At 49.0% G+C, this 23,081-nt stretch overlaps 1 protein-coding gene across 1 annotated transcript in view; it reads left to right on the top strand.

The window, feature by feature from the left end:
- Nucleotides 1–16,426, top strand: part of XKR6 (XK related 6) — a 296,181-nt gene extending 279,755 nt beyond the window's left edge. Inside the window, exon 3 of the mRNA XM_023225277.3 lies at nucleotides 15,230–16,426. Coding sequence (XP_023081045.1) covers nucleotides 15,230–16,194 — 965 coding nt within the window. The 3' untranslated portion in view covers nucleotides 16,195–16,426. The remainder of the gene's footprint in view (nucleotides 1–15,229) is intronic.
- Nucleotides 16,427–23,081: the final 6,655 nt, after the last annotated feature.

The raw sequence follows: 23,081 nt of genomic DNA on the forward strand, positions 1-23,081 counted from the left end.
TGTGTGTATATATATGTGCGTGTGTATATATATACACACATACACAACCTCCCTCTATATGTATATATACTCAGAATCCATGTTTTTTACCCATGGCTTCCAAACAGTGAACTGAGGCTTGGAGAGAGTCAGTGCATTTGCCCAGGTCTACATGGCTGGACCTGAGCCAGTTCTGTTTGTACGGAACCCATGTCCTTTCCAGAGCATCTCCCTGCCTCTGTCAAAACACAGCCGCTTCTGAGAGCAACAGGGCATTGTGCCGTCAGCTGTTGCTCCTCAATGAGAATGAATTCCCTGGCACTCTCCAGGGACAGCAGGCGGCCATCTCCACAGTTTGCTCCAGGCCAACCAGGATCCAGGCACCCTGGAGCCTTGTGCCATGCCAGCTGGGTGGCTGACATTTGTTCTAGAATCTCTAAAGTTTGCCTTTATGCAGCTGGCTGTGAAGATGGTATTTTGGGATCCCTGACAGAATCTTAAAAAGAAGAGACAAGTGAAGCAGGGGGCTGGATTTAGCGTTCCTCCTCCTGGGCCCTTTAAACCCTGGTGTTTGACCTTGAAACTCCTTGAGGGGAGGTCTGGTACCTCCCTGTTGTCCACCATATGCCCAGAGTGGCCGCCAGCGCCCAGTAGGCTGCTCAGAAGAGCCCAGGGTCCAGGAGAGCCACAAGCCAGCCCTCAGTAGGCTGCTCAGAAGAGCCCAGGGTGCAGGAGAGCCACAGTGTAGTTTCTCACGTGTCTGCTTTCCTGCAGCTGTAGAAGAAATGCATTTGGGACCAGTGCTGAAGATTGCGCTGGTGACTCTTTCTTTAGGAACTGTAGGTTCTTTAGGAACCAGTCAGCCACTGTTTGTCGGAGCTGGAGAGATGCTGTCTTCATGGCCTTCCCAAGGTCCCTGCAGCTGTACGTCCAGGCCCCTTAGGATACCCACCACTTCTCAGGGGGAATTCTTTGAAAGGTCTAAATCTTCAGTTATTAGACACAGCCAAGTTCGCTGTTTGTTTTTGGATTGATATAGAACATTGAGGAAATACCCTATCACAGTTTCAACCTCAGCACTATTATATTTGGGGCCAAGTCATTCTTTGTTGTGAGGGGATCTCCTGGGCATTGCAGTATTTAGCAGCATCTCTGGCCTCTACCCGCTAGAGGCCAGTAGCACCTGCACCCCAAGTTATGACAATCAAAAATGTCTCCAGATGTTGACAAATGTCCCCTAGGGGCCAAAATCACCCTGGTTAAGAACCATTGCATTGCTGTTAAATGGGTGATTCTGGGTGTTGTAGACTGAACGTGGCACCCCAAGATGTCTATCTCCTAACCCCCAGAACCTATAAATGTCATTTTATATGCACAAGGGACTTTGCAGATGTGATTAAGAACTTTGAGATGGGAAGAATATTCTGGATTATCCAGTTGGACTCAGTATAATCACAGGAACCCTCATAAGAAGGATCCAGGAGATCAGAGAGACAGAAGGCAGTGTGACAATGGAGGCAAAAGAGAGAGTAGAGGATACTACACTGCAGATTTTGAAGATGGAGGAAGGGGCCATAAGCCAAGGAACGCAGGCAGCTCTAGAAGCTGGAAAAAGCAAGGAAACAGATTCTCCCCCATAGCCTCCAGCAGGAGCACGGCCCAGCTCACAGCTGAGTTTTGGACCAGTGAAATTCATTACAGATTCTGACCTCTAGAATTGTGTGCTGATAACATTTGTGTTCTTCTCAGCCATTAAGTTTGTGGTAATTTGTTACAGAAGCCCTAGGAAACTATCACAGTGGGGAAGGTCGATTTCACTGAGCAATGGAAGGAACTGTGCCCTGCTGACCTCAGAGAATCCAGGGCCGATAGCAGAAAAAGGGGATTCTGTTCACAGCATCCTGTGGTCAGGGCATCAAGAGTGTCGCCACCTGGATTTTGCATTTGTGGCATTGATTGGGAAAATGTGTCTGTGTAGGTGTCAGCCAAGGAATCATTTGTTGGTTGTCCACTCTGTGCCAGGCATGGAGGTCACAGGAATGGGTAAGACAGTGCTTCTATCATCAAGAATAAATGTTAGCACTATCCTCGGGGAAGTCACAGTTAAGGAAGGGAGAGAGAGAGACTGCACAGAAAGTGTGACTATGAAATAGTCTCTATGCCCAAGCATGGTGGCTCACACCTGTAATCCCAGCATTTTGGGAGACTGAGGCTTGAGTTCGAGACCAGCCTGGGGAACAGAGCAAGAGCAAGAGCCCCTATCTCCCCAAACAACAACAAAAAGCCAGGTGTGGTGGTGCACACCTGCAGTCACAGCTACTCGTGTACTCCCACAGCTGAGGTGGGGGGACTGCTTGAGACCAGGAGTTCATGGTTACAGTGAGCCATGATCACACCACTGCACTCCAGTCTGGGGGACAGAGGAAGACTCTATCTTTAAAAAGTAATAGTGAAGTAAAATAAAATAAAACACTGACTATGGAGGAGAAATGCACAGCATGCTGTTGAGATTATGGAGGTGAGAATCAATGCACCCTGGGGGTCTCAGAGGAGGTCCCCAGCAGGAGGCGATGCCTGGGCTGAGCTTGGAGGAGGAGCAGGAGTTGGCCAGGCAAAGATCAGGAAAACCATTCTAGGTAGAGGGAATGACATGAGCAAGGATAAACATGGCATATGTATGTGGGCTGTGTGTCTCTCTGGGCACCCACCTGTATGTCGGTGGTGTACATTGCTCTGTGCGAGGCACTGAGCTAAGCCCCTTCATAGCCACTTGACCTTTGATCCTTACAGTACCCTCATGAGGGGGGCACTCAATTATTATTGCCTTTTTGCAGATGAGGAAATGGGGATGGTATCCAGCCTCATGTGGCAGGAAGATGGTGGCAGCTAACCTGGCTCTGGAGCACACCCTCAGAACCACTTTGCCCTCCTGTCTCAGGAAGCAGATTATTGTCACTAGATCTTGAACATGGGACCAGGAGCCTGACCCAGACACAGAAGCCCTGGGCCCCATGAATGGGAACTTGGATTTGAGCCTGCTGGGAAGGGCTTTCAGCTTTGTAACTCCACAGCATTTGAGACTTTGGACATCAAAGTCATCTTGGGTGTACTGGATTTGAATCCCCTCTCCAACAGCTTGTTAATTTTGTAATGGTCTTAAAATATAGGTTTTATTATTATTTAGGTATGGCAGAACCAACAGATCAGAGGGAGCCAGCATAGAAAAGATAGTTTAATATACTCACAGATCCCAAGAGGAGGGGACACGGCATGCCACAGTGCAGGGGGCACACAGAGAAGCATCCAACTGAGTCAGGAGACAGAGGGGAGAGGGGAGAGCTATGGACAAAGGCTCCTGTTGTGGTCTCCACAGGAAGGAGCAGGTAAGACAGGAAGGCTGGCTTCGGATAGCTAGTCTGATTGACTTCTGCAGGCCTCAGGGCTGTCTCTAGTTGTCTGGTACCTGGCCCTGGGGAGATGAGGGCAGGTGGATAGTGACCGAGAGGGTGGGAGCCCATTAAGGAGGTGGCTGGGAGATGTGGGTCTGGATGGATTGGTCTGCATGTGAAAGGCGTGCTCACAGAAAAGTTTTTTACTTTCACTAAGAATTGGCTAACCCTGGGAGGGGCAGTCCCTCCAGGGTCAGCAAGGTCCCCGCCCCCCTGGCGATGTGAAAGCCTCAGAATAAAAAGGCTTGCTTAATACAGTAATCTTAGGCAAATTCTTCTACCTCCCTGAGCCTCAATTCCTTCCTCTGTAAAACAGGAACACTGACAGGCATTCTCATGGGATTATTGTCCCATTAAATTCAATGAAATACGCATAGAGTCTGGCATACTTAATGTCTGATGCACTGAAACATTCAGTAAATGTGAATTCCTTTTCTTCCCTGTCTTTAACCCCAAGGTTTTCTTCTAAATGACAAAGGCATAAATGAATGCTCCCGGGGAACTCCCTCCCCCCCCCCCCCCCCCCCCCCCCGTTTGCAGAGCATTGTGGGAGGTCATGGCGGCTAGGGATGGGGGCCATGACCCTTCCCTTGTTTGCCTACTTAAGAATTCAAGAATAGCTGTGGACTCCGTCATGAGAAAAATAACCCACACAGTTTTGCCTGTAATTCCAGAAGGACCAAACCAAATCCCTGCCCTGCCCTTAGGGAGCTAGCATCCACCATGGAACATAGTAGAACTAAAAAACCTAAAGTAACGAGTAAGAGAAAAGTTGATCAAGGTGGTATGAAATGCTACGGTGAAAAAAAAGCAAGAAGGCAGGAGGGAGTCTTGAGGGGTATCTTAGTCCATTTTCTGCTGCTATAATACCACAGACTGGGTAATTTATAAAAAATAGAAGCATATTTGGCTCAGGATTTTGGAAGCTGAGAAGCTGAAGATTGAGAAGCTGCGTCTGGTGAGAGCCTCCTTGCTGTGTCTTAACATAGCAAGAGTGGGGAGAGAGAAAGAGAGAGAGAGAGAGAGAACTCAGGCCAAACTACTTTTTTTCTTTCTTTTTTTTTTTTTTGAGACACAGTCTCGCCCTGTCGTCCAGGCTGGAGTGCAGTGGCGCAATCTCAGCTCACTGCAACCTCCACCTCCCCAGTTCAAACAATTCTCCTGCCTCAGCCTCCCAAGTAGCTGAGAATACAGGTGCATGCCACCACGCCTGGCTAAAGTTTTGTATTTTTAGTAGAGATGGGGTTTCGCCATGTTGGCAAACTCCTGACCTCAAGTGATCTGCCTGCCTCGGCCTCCCAAAGTGCTGGGATCACAGGCGTGAGCCACCATGCCAAGTCCAAACTACTTTTTAAAAGTCAGGAACCCACTCCCTGGATAACCAACCCACTTCCGTGTTAACTGCACCAATCCATTCAGGAGGCAGAGTCCTCATGGCCTAACCACCTCTTGAAGGCCCCACCTCTTAACACAATGCTACAATGGTGATTAAGTTCCCCACATCTGAGCTTTTGGGGGACATATTCAAAGCATGGCAGGGAGTTGCAGTTTTAAGTGTGGTGGTCAGGGAGGGCCCAGCTGAGAAGCTGATCTTTGCATAAAGGTCTTGGTGAGAAGATGACATTTGTGTGACAATGTAGGGATACCAGGGGGAGAGCATTCCAGGCAGAGGAACTAGCAAGTGTGGCTGGAGCATGTCTGAAGGGCCAGCAGGAGAGGACCCCGGGGAGGGCAAAGGGAACTTGACAGATTAGATTCAAGAATAACTTACTCATTGGAGGGGGAGATTCCTGGGAGGGGGAAGCAGGCTGGTTCCATGGGTGACTATATATATGTGTGTGTGTGTATATATATATATACACACACACATATATATATATACACACACATATATATATATAGGGCAGGGCAGTGATTTGTTTTTCTAAGACCACCAGAGCAAGCACAAAAGAACCAGCGGGTAGGGAAGGGTAACAGCAAAACTGCAAGTTTATTTTGGTCACCTAGCTTCAAGGGAAGAAGGTGGGTAGGGAGAAGTCTGTCGGCCTCAGGCAAATGAGGCCAACAGAGCCCCCCGTGGAGCTCTTGGAGGGAGTTCCCACAGTCCCGACATCCCGACAGGAGTGGGGCTGTGAGAAGGCCACGTGGGACCCTGGCCAAAAGCGGCTTTTCTAGGAGTGGGAGGGTAATAGGCGGGGCACGGGCGTGTGGGTGGGGGGGGGGGGGGGCGTTCCGCAGGTGCGACCAGGTAAATCTTGGTCTCTTCGGATTGACGTCACCTGGCGCATGCCCAGTTGATCTGCACCTTCCCGGGTGCCGGCTGCATTTTCGCGCGCAGGGGAAGAGCTGGTGAAGAAGAACCCGGAAGTGCACCATCTAGCCTCCGTTCGTCCAAACAGGCAGCCCTGCTGGCCCTTCTGAGGACTGTAGCTTTTACCTGGGGTGACTTAACACATCAGTGAGGACAGGCTGGCCATGCTGCAGTTTAAAATACCTACATAGTTCCAGTGGCCTTAAGCATTTTCGATTTACTTCATGCTCGTTACCTGTGAGTCACGGGTCCCCCTGGAGCAGCCTCTTCCTGGAGCATGGGTGAGCACGCTCTTCTGCCCGGCAGGGCCACACATCCCTTCTGCTCACGTGTCTGGCCGGAGCAAGTCTCAGCCACACCTCTGTCAGCAGGGTGGGCGTGTATATCCTCCCACACAAAAGGCCTGTTGAAAATCAGTGACCCTTGATGGTCTACCAGGCACTGGAAGCCACGTGGAGGGAAACATTGTAGCTTAGTCATGTTGGCTGCTGTAGTGTGGATAGAGTGTTGGGAGGAGGGCAGATGCAGAGAGGCCAGTTAGGAGGCCATTCCAGCAACTGAGGCAAGAGAGATGGAACAGAAGTGTTGCCAGCTTTGCAGTGGCTTGAACGCTCAGGCAGGGCCTCCCAGGGGTGGGTCCTTCGCTGTGTAGACCCACAAATTTGACTTTGTCAGTGCTCATAGAGATGATCAGAGGGCTGATATATGATAACCAAATTAATAAGAAACTGATGTATAAGCCTCAATGATGATTCTTTAATTTGTGGTTGAGGATGGAAAGAGATCTTTCCCAGTGATTCAAAAAATAATCTGAGTTTTGGATTCAGACAGGCCCGTGTTCAAATTCCAGTTCTACAACTTCTTAGCTGCTTGATGTGGAAAAGTCACTTAATTAGTCTGTGAGCCTCAGTCTCTTCATCTTGAAATCAGTCTACTGCTGCTGATAGCATGGTAAGGAAGAACAATTGAGTTAATTTATGTGCAGTGCCTAGCATAGAGTCTGGGTCAAGGTGGCTGCTCAATAGAGGAAAGATATCAGTGTTATTGAACATACTAGAAACTAACAGATGACATGATATGCATGAATTCAGAGGCAAAAAAAAAAAAGAGAGAGATATTTCATAGAAACCATGGTAAGACCTGATATTCTTTATCCCTTGGCCTATCTCGCTTATATTAAAGAGTTTTTTGTCCAACCAGGGGATGGTGTGATCACCCAGATTTTGGCTTTCCTGAGATATCCAAATCCTCCTTTCTTATGTTTACACTGGATCACTTCGATCAGCCTTGGGTTTTTCCCAATCTCATCAGCCATGTGTATGTCAGTCCTGAGGGCTAGGGCCACGGATGTGATTGCCGTCTCTTCTCTTTGACCCTTCTTCTTCTTCTTTTTTTTTTTTTTCTGAGACAGAGCCTCGCTCCATCGCCAGGCTGGAGTGCAGTGGTATGATCTCGGCTCACTGCAACCTCCACCTCCCGGGTTCAAGTGATTCCCCTGTCTCAGCCTCCAGAGTAGCTGGGACTACAGGTGCGTACCACCACACCCAGCTAATATTTTTTTGTATTTTAGTAGAGACAGGGTTTCACCATGTTGTCCAGGATAGGATGGTCTTGATCTCCTGACCTCATGATCCACCTGCCTTGGCCTTCCAAAGTGCTGGGATTACAGGCGTGAGCCGCCGTGCCCGGACTCTTTGACCCTTCTTAAGGGTTCATCTGGAGATGTCAGAGGTGTGTTAAAGTGACCCCATGTGGAAACCTCACATCTGAATCACACCCTCTTCAAGTACAGAAATGTAATGAAAATGAGTATGTCAGTGCTTATGAAAGACTGTGCTCAAAGCAACCCATTAGACCTGAAGTTATTTGCCATTAAAATGGCAAAACCACAATTACTTTTCACCAGCCTAATACTTACTGTGTACATATTTTCAACAAAAGTTTTAAAAGAAGATTGCTTTTTTGTTGTTGTTTTCTCATTAGCACTAAGGAATTTAATTCTGACTGATAACCAGGTAGTGCCCTGCATGTGAAGACCACATCTAGAAGTACAGCACTGAATATAGAATAGGCATTGAATTTGGAGACAGGCCCTTCTAATTGCATAGACACTCACCAAGCTTTTCAAGGATGGCTGATCCTGACCAGTGGTGTGCTGGTAAATGTTTAACAACCAACATTTAGCAGGATTTGGTGGAGCTCTGGTTTGTACCATTTGCCAATTGCTGTGGTGTAAATACTCCCACCATGCCAATTTCAAGCCTGCAACATGACATCAGCCAGCCCACAGTTTAACAACTGGCCAGCTCCAGCACGCGCAGATCCAGATTCTGGGGAGTGAAATAGTCTCGGGTTTCAGTATGAGCTCTCTTGCTTACTAGCTGTGTGGCCTTGGGCAGATTATTTAATGGCTTTGAGCCTGGCTCATAGAAGGCATCAGGATGCTTGTTTTCTTCCCTCTTAGTTGCCCAAATAGAAAAGTACGTTTGTCACATCACTCCCTTGCCATGTCTCCTGCGGGGAGGCAAGGACGGGAGACAGTGGGTTATGCTTAGAGAGGCAGTGGACGCAGCTGCCTTATCCTTTTCTGGGAACATTTCCAAGAAGAAACTGGACTTTTTTAAAATGTGGGAAGACAGAGGGAAGTTTGACAGATGGAAGGGGAAGAATTGCTGTCTAAAAGGAACTCATTGTGGGAAAAATACAAAATAGGAATTTGAAGAGCAGATGGTGGAGATCCCCCAAATGTTAGCTTCCCCAGGAGGGAGAGAAGGAGGGAGGGAGGGAGGGGGCCCGGGTTGAAAGAGGGAGATGTTGTTCTTGATGTACAGACCGACAGATAACCAGCTAAGCCTGTGTCTTGTTTGGGGCGTCTCTAGAGAACCAGCCCGCTGAGGTACAATGCCACAGAATTGCATAGAATGCAAATATCAGGATATGGCTGTGGCCACATCCACGTCTCTTCACTGCTGGTTCGGTTTCCTCATCTGTAATATGGGGATAAGAAACCTGGCAGGAAAACGCTGCCATAAAGAGCTCAAGAGATGGCAGGAAGAGAACTAGGGAACAGCTCAGGGTGGGGTGTGAAGAAGGACAGAGCAGATCCCAATCCCAGCTGTCACACAGAGCCAGGAGGAGAAGCACGGAGGCAGTCCTCCAAATGCTGCATGACCTGAGCGACAGCTCTCCACTGGGGCTGATTTGGGAGGAAAGCAGGTGGTGGGAGAGTGAGGAGAGCAAGTGGCCTGCCTTCGGGAAGCTTGGAGAAGATGAGACAAGGAGAGGAGGGACAGTTTCAGGAGAGGATACAGGGTCCAGGGCCTATGCTGTGTAAATGGGAGAACCCTGACCCTGGCTACCCACTGATGGGAACAAGTCAGGGAGAAGGAGCTGGGGAGGAAAGAGGCAGGAAGCTGGGATCTGGGAGCTGCACATAGCTGGCTCTTCGCACTCCTGTCGTGCCCCATGCTTAGGTCCCTCTTCATCAAGTGTGTTTCCGACACATGACTTAGCGGTGGGTATGCACTGTCACTCTCGGGCAGAGAGCGGGTGAGGCAGGGCTGGGCCTTCACCTCCCATTCTGCAAAATACATTCCTGCAGTTGAGCGCAGCTCTGGCTCAGGGGAAGTTGGTGACCATCTCTAGGCACTCCTGCGGCTTTCTGGAGCATGCCTTCCTCCAGGTGCTGCGTTCAGCCTGTAGGGAGCTCTGGACATTGTTTCCTCCTTCAGGTACCCTTATTGGAGATGTGACTGGCCCCCCGATGCAGCTCCACCCTGGCCCATCCCAGTCACAGCCTCCCTGCCCGGCCTGACCCCTTCCGTGGCACCTCCTTGCTCTCCCACCTCACCTGCTCCCTCCAGGTTCTAGGATCTCAGCCTCTACAAGACGCCCTGTCTCTGTGCTTCTCATTCGGTAGGGCACCCATAGTCACACGTTTTGCTTTGTTCCCCAACTGGCCATGACCCCTGGGCATTGAAACCACCAAATAGGACATTCCCTGATGACTGCCCCTCTGGCTTTGTGCCATTGGTCATAAGGTGTGGCCGTTCCATTTCTGGAACCTGAGACCCCAGGGCTGGTGATCAGAGCCCAAAGGCCCTCTCTCCAAGCCTTTCTCTGGGGAGTTGCCCTTCCCCAGCCCCCCAGCCCCAGGGGTCTCTGGTCCAGTGACCTCCCAGCCAGCTGTACTGCACTAAGGTCAGCTCGGTGGGCATGCTGCCAGCCCTGCCTCCTGGTTTGCACCAGGGAAAGGGAGCTGTGAAGGTCACTGCTCAGAGCTTGTCACAGCCGAACGTGAAGTGTGTAACAATTTCTAGTCTGATCTTCGGAATGCAGAAAGCGATGGAGCCAGAAGTGGAAGGGAACCGTGGATGCTCCCAGGCCTGTCCAGGAATTTCACTGGGGGCCTCCACAGCCGGTTCCTGTGTGCTTGGATCTTACCTAGGAGAATGCGTTGACTTTTGAGTTGACTTCAGACAAGAAGGAAATTTTCCAAGTGAGCCACTGCAGAGAAGGAAGAACCTGCACTCCTTCCCTCTGTAACAGAACACACAGCAAGCTTTGAAGATGAATCACTTGGTGGTGGTTGTGCATGGTTCTGTCCGCACAGTATGCGTCTGCTCAGGCTGCGGTCACAGAGCACTGCAGATCAAGGTGCTACTGGTCTGAGAAGTCTCTCCTGAGACCTCTCTCTTTGGCTTGTAGACGCCTGTCTTCTGGCTGTGTCTTCACATGGCCATCCCCCTGTGTGTGTCCTAATCTCCACTTCTTAAAAGGACCCGGTCACATAGGGTTAGGGTCCACCCTAATGGCCTCGTTTTACCTTAATCGGCTCTTTAAAGGCCCTATCTCTAAACACAGCCACATTCTGAGGTCCTAGAGGTTAGAGCTTCAGTATATGGATTTTGTGGGGGAGACACAACTTAGCACCTACCTTCCCAGGCCCTTCTCAATAAGAAAATGCATGTAGATGCTCAGTGAATCCTGTCAGGTTCTCCGGGACAACCAGGTGCACAGATGGGGAGGGTTCAGAGCAAGAAGTGCATCTTCTGTCCTAGCTTCCCATCTCCTGCCCCAATTGAGTCCCCAGAATTCACAGGCTGTCCTCAAGGCACCCTTTGCTGATGGCCCCCTGAGGAAGAATTGCAGTGACAGTCCTGTGGGGGCTGCAGGACCTGTTCAGGGAAAAGATGCAGAAGTGGCTGAACGATGAACATTTGGTCCCTTGACCAAACGTACCAATGTAGACCATGTCACAGACAGGGCCAGATGAGTTCCTGGGAGGCAGGCTGAAGACACGTTCATTGATGCCTCCATCACAGGTTTTTGAGTCCCACCGGGGCAAGGACTACCCTCTGTTCAGCATCCAGTAGAAACCTGGTCCCAAATGGGGGCCTGGCTTTCCTGGTCTCTTCTCAGGGATGAACTCAGCCTACCAACTGCACCAGCTCTGGTCCCAAAAAATGTGCCCAGAGCCTTGGATAGAATGGGGAATGCTTTGGTGATGAGGTGGACTAGAAAGTGATGGGGGTAAGAGTTTTGACGTCCCCCAGGCAATTCCCCTCCTTACAGGATCATCCTTGCCTCTGTTGCTGGCAGAGAGAGAGAGGGGCAGGCACTTCGGGGCGGAGGCCTGTACACCCACTCCCCATTGCTCTGTGTGGCCAAAGGTGTTCTTTTTGATCTTGGGCAGGTAGTGGAAGTTCACCTTCTCCTTTCACTGTTTGGAGCATTTCACAGTGTCAAGGATGTGGCCTGGGGTTCCAACTCTGAAGAGCTAATGGCTGGACACCAGAACAGGCTCCCACCATTGGAGAAGTCTGATGACCTTCAGTACAAAGGACCTTGAGAAAGGTGTTGCCTGCTGGATATCTGGAAAACTGAACTGACAGAGGGACCAGATGGAGAAAGGATGGAGAGTGGCATGGCAGGAAGCATGCCGTCCTCATAGAGATGGCCAGTGGTTCTCAGGACAGTCTTGAGGAAGCCACCCAAGCCCCTGCACCTCTGCTTCCTGTGGAATAGGTGGGTTAAAGTGGATGGTCTGAGAAGCTCCCCTGGATAGAAGGTTTGGCCATTCATAACTTGACCAAGTCAGGAACAGATGAAGCAAAGACTTAAAACTGGGCTGGCGATTAGCTCTCCAGCAGACTCCCCAGTCAGATGCCTGGAATCACAGTCTTCCATGGGACCATTTCCCAAGCCCTCCTCGTAAGTTAGCAGTGATGTCTTGCAACATTGAGGAATGTTTGTGCAGTACCCTTGGGAGAAATTCTAGAAGCCTCAACTGCAGTGCCTGGTCAGCTGAAACAAGAGTAGTTTCAGCACCACCGCCATTAAGGGAGTGGCAGGAAGAGAACACCAGCCATCAAAACCATAGCCACACACCTGGAAATGGGGTAGGTAACTCTGAAGGCGGAAGAATGGAGAATAATTCTATTTGGCTTTGCAATTTGTAGCTGATGGCCATTTGAATTCCCATTTATTCACAATTGGTGTGAACAGGGCCAATGTCACAGCACACAGAACAGCAAAGTCAGAACAACGAAGGCTGAGGGTGATCCTAACTCTGCACCCCAAGTCTGTTCAAAGCATGCTCAGAACTCGACTGGATCTGACCAGGCCCCAGCAGAAGCTGAGCTACGCCTTCTTGCTTTATGAGCTCCTCACTGATGCTTTTCTGAGTAGAAGGTAATAGAGTTTGCTTTATCGGAAGGAACACAACAGTCAAGCCTTCTTCCCACCCAGCTCCCGTAGAACTCCCATCTGATTACTGTGGGTTGGCAGGATCTACCAGAGGTTCATGACTAACATCAAGCAATGAATTTGGCTGGAGAGCCAGGATGTCAGGAGGATGTTTAATGGAAATTTTGGAGGGTGCTTCAGTGCTGGGTCCAGACTATGAAGGTGTGATTTCAGCCAGGCGCGGTGACTCATGCCTGTAATCCCAGCGCTCTCGGAGGTCAAAGTGGGAGGATTTTTTGAGCCAAAAGTTCGAGATCAGCCTGGGCAACATGTTGAAATTCTGTCTCTAGGCTGGCCACAGTGGCTCACGCCTGTAATCCCAGCACAATGGGAGGCCAAGGTGGGCAGATCACTTGAGGTCAGGAGTTCAAGACCAGCCTGGCCAACATGGGGAAACCTTGTCTCTGCTAAAAATGCAAACATTAGCCAGGTATGGTGGTGTGTGCCTGTGGTCCCAGCTACTCGGGAGGCTGAGGCAGGAGAATCGCTTGAACCTGGCAAGTGGAGGTTGCAGTGAGTGGAGATCATGCCACTTCACTCCAGCCTGGGTGACAGAGTGAGACTCCCATCTCAAAAAGAAAAAAAAAAAAAAGAGAGAGAGAAGAAGCAGAAGAAGAAACTCTGTCTCTACAAAAAATAAAAATAAAAAAGTTAGCTGGGCTCACTGGCACATGCCTGTGGTCCCAGGTATGGGAGACGGGAGGATCACTTGAGCACAGGAGGTTGAGGCTTCAGTGAGCACTGATTATGCCTCTGCACTCCAGCCTGGGTGACAGGGTAAAACCCTGTTTCAAAAAAAAAAAAAAAAAAAAAAATGTAATTGTACATCCTCAGCCCTCCAGAAATCTACAACCTACATCATGTTACTCCTAAGGGAAGTTCTCCTCTCTGCTGCAGCCTAACAGACAATGTGAACACTAAAAGTTTCCCTGACCAACCATGTGCAGCCTCTGCAGACACACATAAGATGCCCTGTGTGTACCACAAGGGAGGCAGGACATGTGTCATGTTCAGAACTTTCTAGAGAAGTGAAAGGAAAATTGCCATGAATGCTCTTTAGATGTTTTCCAGATAGATTTCCATGGAGAACTTGGGATCGTGTTGCACCTGTTTGTTTCAAATCTCCACGGTTGTTATTACTATCAAAGTGACACATGCCCATTGTAACAGTTAACAGACTTTTTTATTGCCTGTTCTTCAAGCTAGGACTCTGAGCATCATTTGAGATGATGGAAAGAGAGGGCCTTTGTGAGACGTGCGAGGCAGAGCCAGTGCTGGGAGAGTGTCACATGGCAGAGGACTTGGATTCTTCATCGGGCTTTGGAGAGTTGGGGAGTTGGGCAGGTCCCAGGGAGAGACAAGCAGAAGCCTGGCGGTCTGGGGAAGTTTAACTGGTGTCTTGATGAATGGGGCTTCTGGATCTGATCTTTGAGCTTAAGGGAGAAAATGACTGGGTAACTTTGATTTCAACCTGGAAGAATGTCGTGGGGGAACTGTGCTCTGTGGGAGGGTAAGGCTTTCCTAAGGAGGTCATTGCCAATGGGACAGCATTCGGCCTCCTGTTGCATTTACTTACATTTAGTTGTGAAATTTTGGGAGAAAAGACCAACAAAAGAGACCCCAGATGGACTGTGCAATTGATGCATGGGGAGCTGGGGGTTGGTAATGGGGGAATCTTGCTTAAATGGAGATTGTATGACAGCACTCGAATGTGACTGGTTGTTCGTGGGTGGATTTGGGGAGACTTCAATAACAATGGATTGTGTTTCATTTGGTTTAGTTGCAAATATCAAGTAGTCAGAGTTGTATATAAAATTGCTCTATGGCAATATGAGTATGACTTGGGATTAGGCACACTCAAACTCTCTGAATATTTGCCCATTTTGGGAGGAAATGCAGGGAGTAAAGTGCAGAGGCCTCAGAAGCCTTGGAAAATGAGTAAGGGGAAGAGGCACCCCGAGTGACACCATTGTTGAACCTAGAGGGCAACCAGAGAAGGACAGAGCTTCACAAGTCAAGGCTTAAGAGCACTCTGAGCAGCAGTCGGTTGGAGAAAGCAACAGGGATTGTGGAGAGGCTGAAAAGACCAGAGTGGGTGTGAGAGGAAGTCTGTGAAACAGGCGGGATATCCCAGTGTCCTGGATCTTGGTGGCCTTGAGTGGCAGGTGGGGGAGAAGCTAACTGGAAGAAGGTTCAGGAAAGGGACTTTTGGGACTTTGAGTGAGGTGAGAAAAAGGCAGAAGCATGATTCCAGCACCTTCTCAGAGGAGAACAGTGTGGAACTCAGGGCAGTGGGTAAACCCTTGGTCTTCACAATTGGCGATTCCTCCTGTGGGCTCCTCTAAGAGAACAGGCTACTGGTGGCAGGGACACCAATGCCAGCTGCACATCTGTGTGCCACAAGAATCGCATGATTCCTTAAGACTGAACCCACAAAGGCCTGCCCATGGCAGATGTGGCCCCACCTCTCAGCCCCCTAGCAAAACACACTGGCTCAGTATCACCCTTGAGCCACTGAGCTCCCAAAATGGCAAATGGGGTTGTTGAAACAAAAGCTCCATCTCCCGAGTTGTCAGCGTAGGGAGCAGCTGTGACCTCCAAGTTCGGTTCCTGATTCTGTGTTTCTTTCTCCCTCCTCCTTTAGATCGTGGTGTATGTGGGCGTCTCCTCAGCCGGCAGCTTCACTGTGCCCTGCGGTTGATGTCCAAGGTTTTGACTGTGTGGGTTTGTGTCTTTCCGGCAGGTGTCTCCTCTGTGACTTCCCTGATGTCCCTGGCTTGGGTGCTAGCCTCCTATCACAAGCTGCTGCGGGACTCCAGGGACGACAAGAAGAGCATGAGCTACAGAGGGGCCGTCGTCCAGATCTTCTGGCGCCTCTTCACCATCTCATCCCGAGTGATCTCTTTTGCCCTCTTTGCTTCCATCTTCCAGCTCTATTTTGGGATCTTCGTGGTGGTTCACTGGTGCGCCATGGCCTTCTGGATCATCCATGGCGGAACAGACTTCTGCATGTCCAAGTGGGAGGAGATCCTCTTCAACATGGTGGTAGGGATTGTGTACATTTTCTGCTGGTTTAACGTCAAGGAAGGGCGGACTCGATATCGAATGTTTGCATATTATACGATAGTCTTGACCGAGAATGCTGCCTTGACGTTCCTTTGGTATTTTTACAGAGACCCGGAGACCACTGACTCCTATGCGGTGCCAGCACTGTGTTGTGTCTTTATTAGCTTTGTGGCTGGGATCGCACTGATGCTCTTATACTACGGTGTGCTGCATCCCATGGGGCCACGAGCTAAGATCTTTGCCAGCTCCTGTTGTGCCGAGCTGCTCTGGGGCATCCCTTTGCCCCCCGATGTTGAGCCCATGGCGCCTCAGACCCCTGGGTACCGGGGGACCCAGGTTACGCCCACCAGAGCCGTAACGGAACAACAGGAGGATCTCACGGCTGACACTTGCTTGCCCGTTTTCCAAGTGAGACCCATGGGGCCCCCTACCCCGTTGGGGCGTCCTTACCTCCCAGAAGGGCCCCTCATTAAGATTGACATGCCAAGAAAGAGATACCCAGCTTGGGATGCTCATTTTGTAGACAGGAGACTGAGAAGGACTATTAACATTCTGCAGTATGTCACCCCCACCGCAGTAGGCATTCGATATCGAGACGGACCACTCCTCTATGAGTTGCTACAGTATGAGTCTTCACTCTAAGAGCATCTTGACCCAAATTGAGAAGGGGACCTTAAGTTTGGTTTGCGGCAAACACCGCTTGCAAGAAATATAACCCTCCCTTCCCCCAATACACAGAACCACCGCCACCACCACCAACACCGCCACACCAACACCACCACTACAAAAGAAAAAAAAATTAATAAGTCACAACCCCTTCAAATAAGCTTTCTTTCCAGTCGCTGTATGTATACAAAGATATTCTCTATGTTTTGTAAGTAAAAACAAAAAGAAAACCTTTCTTTTGTTTTTTACACATAAGAAACAGTATTGAAAAATCCCACGCTATGGTTCATAGAGTGGAGAAGGAGGAGTTGTCTCCACTCCAAAAGAAAAAAAAAAAAAATGTTTTTTACCTTACACCAAGTGTAGATCATTTATGGGATTGGTGCTGATTGAAAGAACAAAACAAAACAAACACAAACAAACAAAAAACCTTCAACTGCCTTATGCCCTTAGGTGCTGAGTTTCATTAAGTACTGTCACGTTTTCTCATGCAAAACTCTCTGGTGATTTTTGCACCAGGAGAGGGGAAATTAAACAATCAAATGAAACAATCTGAAAGTGAAACAAAAACCAACCAACAAATACAACATAAAGCAATTACTCTTCCTATCTGATGATTTGTATTGAAGAAAACAAATTTACCAAAAGCGAAAGCATAAAAACCCTCCCTCCTTTCAGTTTCTCCCCCTCCTCTCCGGACCTTCTCCCCACTTCGCAGAGCCTTCTAGGAGCTCGAGGGCTGTTTGAAACTCAAATGGCTGGAGCAGCTACTTGAAGGCTGACTATGTGCCATTTTAGCATTTGCCTAGCAAGAATCACATTTGTTTCCCAGTGAAAAGCAAACCAGAACAAAACAAAAAGCCACCCTAATAATTCGGTAAGGACAGGACATTCTAAAGCAAATTAAAGGAGATTTCTATATACATAATCAGTAATAATAAAACTCAGCATAGTAGCAAAAAGAACGACATCAATTTAAAGGCACAATACTTAATCAGTGACTGGCAACAATGATTAGTTCCATCATTTTAAGGCTGTGAACGGTAGACATTTATCACATGTGATATTGTGTAAAGCCTCTTCTGTTTCCATTTGGTGGGAAGCCTTAAATTGATCTGGAAAGAATTCTTCATTTTTCATTTGTGCTTTTTTTAAAAAAAAAAATAACACAAAGAGGAAAACTAGAATATATATATATACATATATATAAAAAGTCAAAATTGTAATAACTGACCCATTTCAAAGACTGTTTGGTGCTTCTGTCTTTCACCATTGTGGTTGGCTGAAAATCATTCAGCTCACCTGGTGCATCTGGGTTGAATGGGAAATTTTGTGTGTGTAGTATGTGTGTGTTTGTGTGTGTGTGTGTGCCCATAGCACACGTATATATGTGCGTGTCCCTGCTGCAAAGTCTTGCCAGAGATATACAAAACTGATGTAAGATGGACTTGGATTACGGATTGGTTCAGCAGAGCCTGGGGGCAGGGGCTCTGGGGTGGCAGGGAAGGGATGCCGCCTGCCCACGAGCCCTGGTTTGGGTGGCGAGACTCACAGCAGCAGCGGACTCCAGGCCTTAGAGGCCGTGCCATTTGGGTGAGGATTTGATTCCACTGTTTATTTTCTCATTGTATCAAGTTGAATTTCTGCAGGTGTTGCAAGTACGTTCAACCATTTAAAAACTTTTTATTTTTCAAAGTATTGTTCCTTTAAAGAATATTTCTGTTCTAGGGCATCATTTCAATCCCATTGTATCTCTACTTGGGCACAAAACAACAAAAAAAAAAAAAAAAAGGAAAAGAAAAAAATCACAAAAAAGATATATATATAAGTATATATATATATATAGACACACACAATATTTTTAAGTAAATACTGTTAGTCTTTGCTGTGTGTAGCTGCAATTTTTTTTCCAAATATATACCTGTTTAGGGTGCAAGACCTCACATTGAACTATTCTTAACAGAAGTTCAATAACTGAGGGATTTTTTAATGTTTGTGGAGTTTTTGTTTTTGTTTTTTTTTTAAAAAAAAATTATTATTCAGTGAGGCTTCTCCTTCCCACCCCCTTCATTGTTTATCTAAAACCTTTTTTTTTTTAAGAACAAGTTTCAAATATCAGTTGTGAGACTGAATGCTCTCTTCTTTGTCTGGACTTCCTGGATTTCATGCGTCCTTACTAAGCATCGTGGTGCTGTCCTCTCCCCGTCCCTGACCCGGGGGTCCCCTCGGGCCTCCCTGGTGGGCAGGAGGAGGAGGAGCCCCCAACCCTAGGGAGCAGGACGAACAGAGCACACACAGGCAGCCATGAAAACCAGCCAGGAGGGCTCTGCACGCCCATCAAAGGACCCACCCGTGGGCCCCTGGAGAGTCACTTGGGAGTTGGAATCTAGTCAGAGGCACTTTTCTGAATCGCACCAGCCTGCTGCCTTTCAAGGGCTTCGTGCCTGAGCTCTGCGATGTACTCTGCTAGGCTGGGGAAGGTGAGGCCATTGGAGGGTTGGGCATCCGCTTTAGCTGGTGGGGTCCCATCTCTTGTCTGCCTTGGGTCTAGGGCTCTGTGCACCTGGAGCTGGCCCATGTCTGTCCTTAGCGCATCTTCCTTGAAACGCCCTCATGCATCCCCTCGGGACTTCTGCCACGTCTGCTTGTGTGTGTGTTCTTGGATTTCTTTCTTTCTTCCTTCTTTTTGTTTCAGCGCAGTCACAGGTTTTACTTCGCCACCCCTATTTCACTCTTGCACAATTAGTGCGTGTGTGTCCATGTGTGTGCATCCTGCCATGTTTACATGAAATTTACAAAGAGAACGGTGGATGCTGAGCGGTCCGGGAGCACCAGGAGTTGGGACGGCAACTTCCAACTCAGGGAGGGCCTCCAGGGTCTTAGCCACTAGGAACAAATGAGATCACGGGACATTTCAGCAATCTTTTAATTTCACAGTTCTCACTTGAAAAGGCATCCTCGCCCCTCCCTGGAACCCCTCCATCATCTTCACAAAGAAAATGAAAATATGCATCTGTGAGCAGCAGCAGGGAAAGCTGGTTTTGTAGAGATTCAGGAAAAGGAAGAAAAGCAAGGAAAGAAGTAGAGAGCAAGGCATGGAAGAGGCAGGCGAGACCTGATGGCAAGGACCAGGCCAGCGCTGTCCTCAGTGACCTCTTGTCATCAGCCTCTAGCAGCTCCCCACACTCCCCGTTACCGTGAAACTTTCTGGCATCATCTCCCCTGGGGTCCTTCCCCCGAGGCCCTTCCCCTTCCAGTGGATGGTCCTGGGCGTCAAGGCGGGATTCCATACACACTCAGTGCTGAGACCACCTGGGGACTGTGTCTCCGGACCCAGATGACTTTGGTCCTGAAAGCCCAGATCCTTAAGGCCGCCCCGTGACAGGGTCGCTCTTTGTCCCACACTGGGCATCAGCATTTAATCTTTCATTTGCCTGAGTCCCTGACAACCCTCCAGGGCTGCTGCTTCAGCTGCTTCCCAGAGGAATGCCCATGATGTTTTTAGTTTTTTTAAAAATTTTAAGTCTCTGGGCCCATTTCTTTCCCAGGACCTCCTGAAGAAAATCAATCCATTTCCAGTATTAAGGCCTGGTAAGCACATTGGTGCCCAGAGATAAAGAATACAAAACTATCTCCTTTTCATTCCCTGATGACCCCCCCCCATCAAGTATGCCCACTAAGCCCCATATTTTATTCCTCTAACCACATAGAACATTTGGCTCTACTTTTTCTTCTCAGAAATGTGGTAGTATCGCCAAACTATAACTAATGGTGTTAGAGTCGTTTCTGCAAACTCTGCTTCTCCCTTGCTCAGCAGGTCTGCCTCTTCTCCCAGCCTCTGCGTAAAAGGAAACTTCAGTCCCATCAGATGACATCGGGGTGATGTCCCCTGAGTTCACTGCCTGAAGCCTGTGACATCCGGAATGGGGGCTCCCTGTCTCTTAAGGCCACAATGTGGGGTGCTAGGGAGGCTTCAGACCATCAGATCAACCCCCTCTGGCCTCACTCACCCCAAAGCTTCCCATGTCTCTAACACTCTCCTGCACTCTGCCTCTGGAAAGTGTCACCTGGTTCTGCAGGGTCAGGCTTGTCCCAGCAACCTGGGTACCAGGACACTGGTAGGACACTCACCCAAGCAGATCTGGGGCCAGAATGAAAGAGGCGCCATCTCCCTTACCCAGACATGCTGCCATCACAACACATCCTTGGGCAGGGAAGATGACATTTCCCCATGGCCTGGGGATCCCCCACACCACACCTCCCAGGCACAGAATCATTCAAGACCACCCCATGGTCCCCATGGCTCTAACCCAGTCCCTCCACAGCGGGCCCCTCGGAATCCCATGATCCTGTCTGGCCCGTGGTCATGAAGGTGATTCCCCTGGCTGGGGGGCGTCTCATGCCACAGATGTCTGACCCTGCCCGGATATGAGCCTGATTCTCAGAAAGAATTTACAGGTTTTAGAAAAGCGCCAATTTACATCATTTTCTCCATTCTTCCTCCAGTTTTATTCCCTCACACTGCACAGTCATGGGGGCAGAAAAGAAGGTCCCTGATGTGGATCTGGTTTGAAGCTGCACTGGGTGGGCCACAGTCTCACTTCTTGCTGTACAACTAAACCCCTTTGCAGTCTTCACAAGCCAGGTAGAGGAAACACCACCTTTCTTTTCTCCATCTGGTCTGCTCCTTGCTCATGGGAGGGCTAGAACCAACCCCAAGCTTTGATGCCCCCAGACCTTAGTACAGGGTCCTCTCTCCATGATCCAGGGACACAGCAAGAAGAGTATGACAGTGTGCAGGCTCAGAGCCTTGGGCTTGGAGCAGAGGATATCAGCTCCTAGAAGAGAATGAAGCAGGCCATATTCTCATGCTCCCGGCTCGCTCGGATGAGCTGGGCTGGGGACTGTCACCCAGCATTCGTTTGGCACAGATGGTAGCATTTTCTTTGCCAAGAAAAGTGGCTCCTTACTCAAAATGAGCCCTTCCAGGCCGTGTGTGTGTGATGACAGCTGCTCTGCATGGTGGCTTCATGACTGAAGGAGGGGAATCTCCTTGTGTACCTTTAATTTGATTTTCTTACCAAGAAGCTAAAATCTATTTTTTCTTTGCCAAACTGAAAAATATTAACACAACCAGATTTGGTTGGGGAGGTTGAGATTTAAATTTGGATAATGTAAAAGGAAGAGAGCTTATTGCCATTAATCTTACCAAGATCCACGTGATACTCTCAGTGTGAACTAGGAAACTGTCAGGGAAATCTGGAGGAGCTTAAGGGAGACCCGGGGAAGACTGCAGGAGTGAAATGGAAGGACGCAGAGGGGTGGGCCCGGGGGCTGGACCCGTCTCACAGGGAGCAGTTCTATTCATTTCACTTTCAAACATTTATTGGTCACTAGACCGTGTTGGGCACAGCCCCCTTCATCAAGCACAACACGGTTACCCCTTAAGGAGTGAACGTAAGTCAATGTTGGTTCCTCTTATCAAGGTCCGGCTGAGAACGGGATGAGCACAATGGATACCTCTTTAAGCTCCTATCCCTTTCTCCTCAGCCCAAACCGGCCCTTGTCATAGAAGCAACATTCCATTCTCACCCACGGTTCAACCTCCAGAACACGGAAATGGCAGGGGCCAGCCAATCACAGGTTACAAACCCATGAGCTTTCAGGAGGACTTCCCCCAGCATCCTCAATCAATGTGTGCCCGTCCCAATTTCAAAACGTGTACAAAGATAAAAAGGCAACTCTACCCTCCCAGAGATTTTTTTCTATCCCCCTTCACTGGGAAAAAAAAGATGATGCTTAATCTGAATTCTTGCGGTGGCAACACAAGCTCCTTTCTCACCCATCCTTAGCTATTCTAAACATTTCACTTCTTGCTTAAACACTGCATCTCATGCGGTTGGCCAAATATCAAAAGACAAGGGTGCTGCCTTGATCCTGCGGCAGCCTCCTTCCTTGGCTCGCCTGGTCCTGTCTGCCTTATTCAGCTCTCCCTGGCACCGTCTGCTCCTTACTCCTGTGGCTTTCCTTGCACTGGCTGGCAGGCCATGGCTGGTATATCCTGGAGACAAAGGTTGTGAGTGCTATTAATGACAGCTCCCGAGGGCAGCAGACGGACCACTGTGGGAGTTCCTCCTGCTCTTGGCCAACACCTTGTGTCAAGAGCTAAGAATAGACCACATTGGAAATGAGCAGGCAGGACCTAGGGACACCTGCCCCAGGCTACCCCATCACATGCAGAACAGTGCACAGGTCCCAGGAGGAGATGCTGCCCTTCTCATTCCCTAACAGAAATCCCAGGACCCCAACTACCCCTAAAGCCATTCTCAAACCAGTGAGGACAAAGAAATAATTTCCCTTTAGTATAGTGCCGATTGGTAATCCAGTGCACATCCCTCTATAAGCAACATTTGGCCATCTGTCACGGTGGGTACAGACAACCCATCATCGGTTAGATGAGCTCCCCTGGTCTGTTTGTCCATCTTCAACATGGCTCTGGGATCCTCGGGCTACAGTGGGCTCGGGAGATTTGTTTTAGCTGCAGACTTCCTAGGGGCTTTCCTTTAGACCCAGAAAGATCAGGAAATGTCACAGGCTGATTCAGGGTCCCCACTGTGATTGTGGATAACTCACTTCACCTCTCGGTGCCTTGGTTTCTTCATCTGTAAAGTGGAGAGAAAGAAGGTCAACCTCTTCCTTCTCTCCTGCTCAGGGATGCTTGGAGGATTCGTCATGTTGCCTGTAGCAAAGCCGTCACATGAGAAAAAGTGGTGACCTCATTTCTTGGGAAATGGAACCACAGGAGGAGAGAGTGTTTTCCAGGTGCGGTGGCACCCGGAAGCCACAGGATGAACAGGGAAGAC

This window comes from Piliocolobus tephrosceles, chromosome 7 (assembly GCF_002776525.5).
Source record: "Piliocolobus tephrosceles isolate RC106 chromosome 7, ASM277652v3, whole genome shotgun sequence".
NCBI classification, from domain to species: Eukaryota; Metazoa; Chordata; class Mammalia; order Primates; family Cercopithecidae; genus Piliocolobus; species Piliocolobus tephrosceles.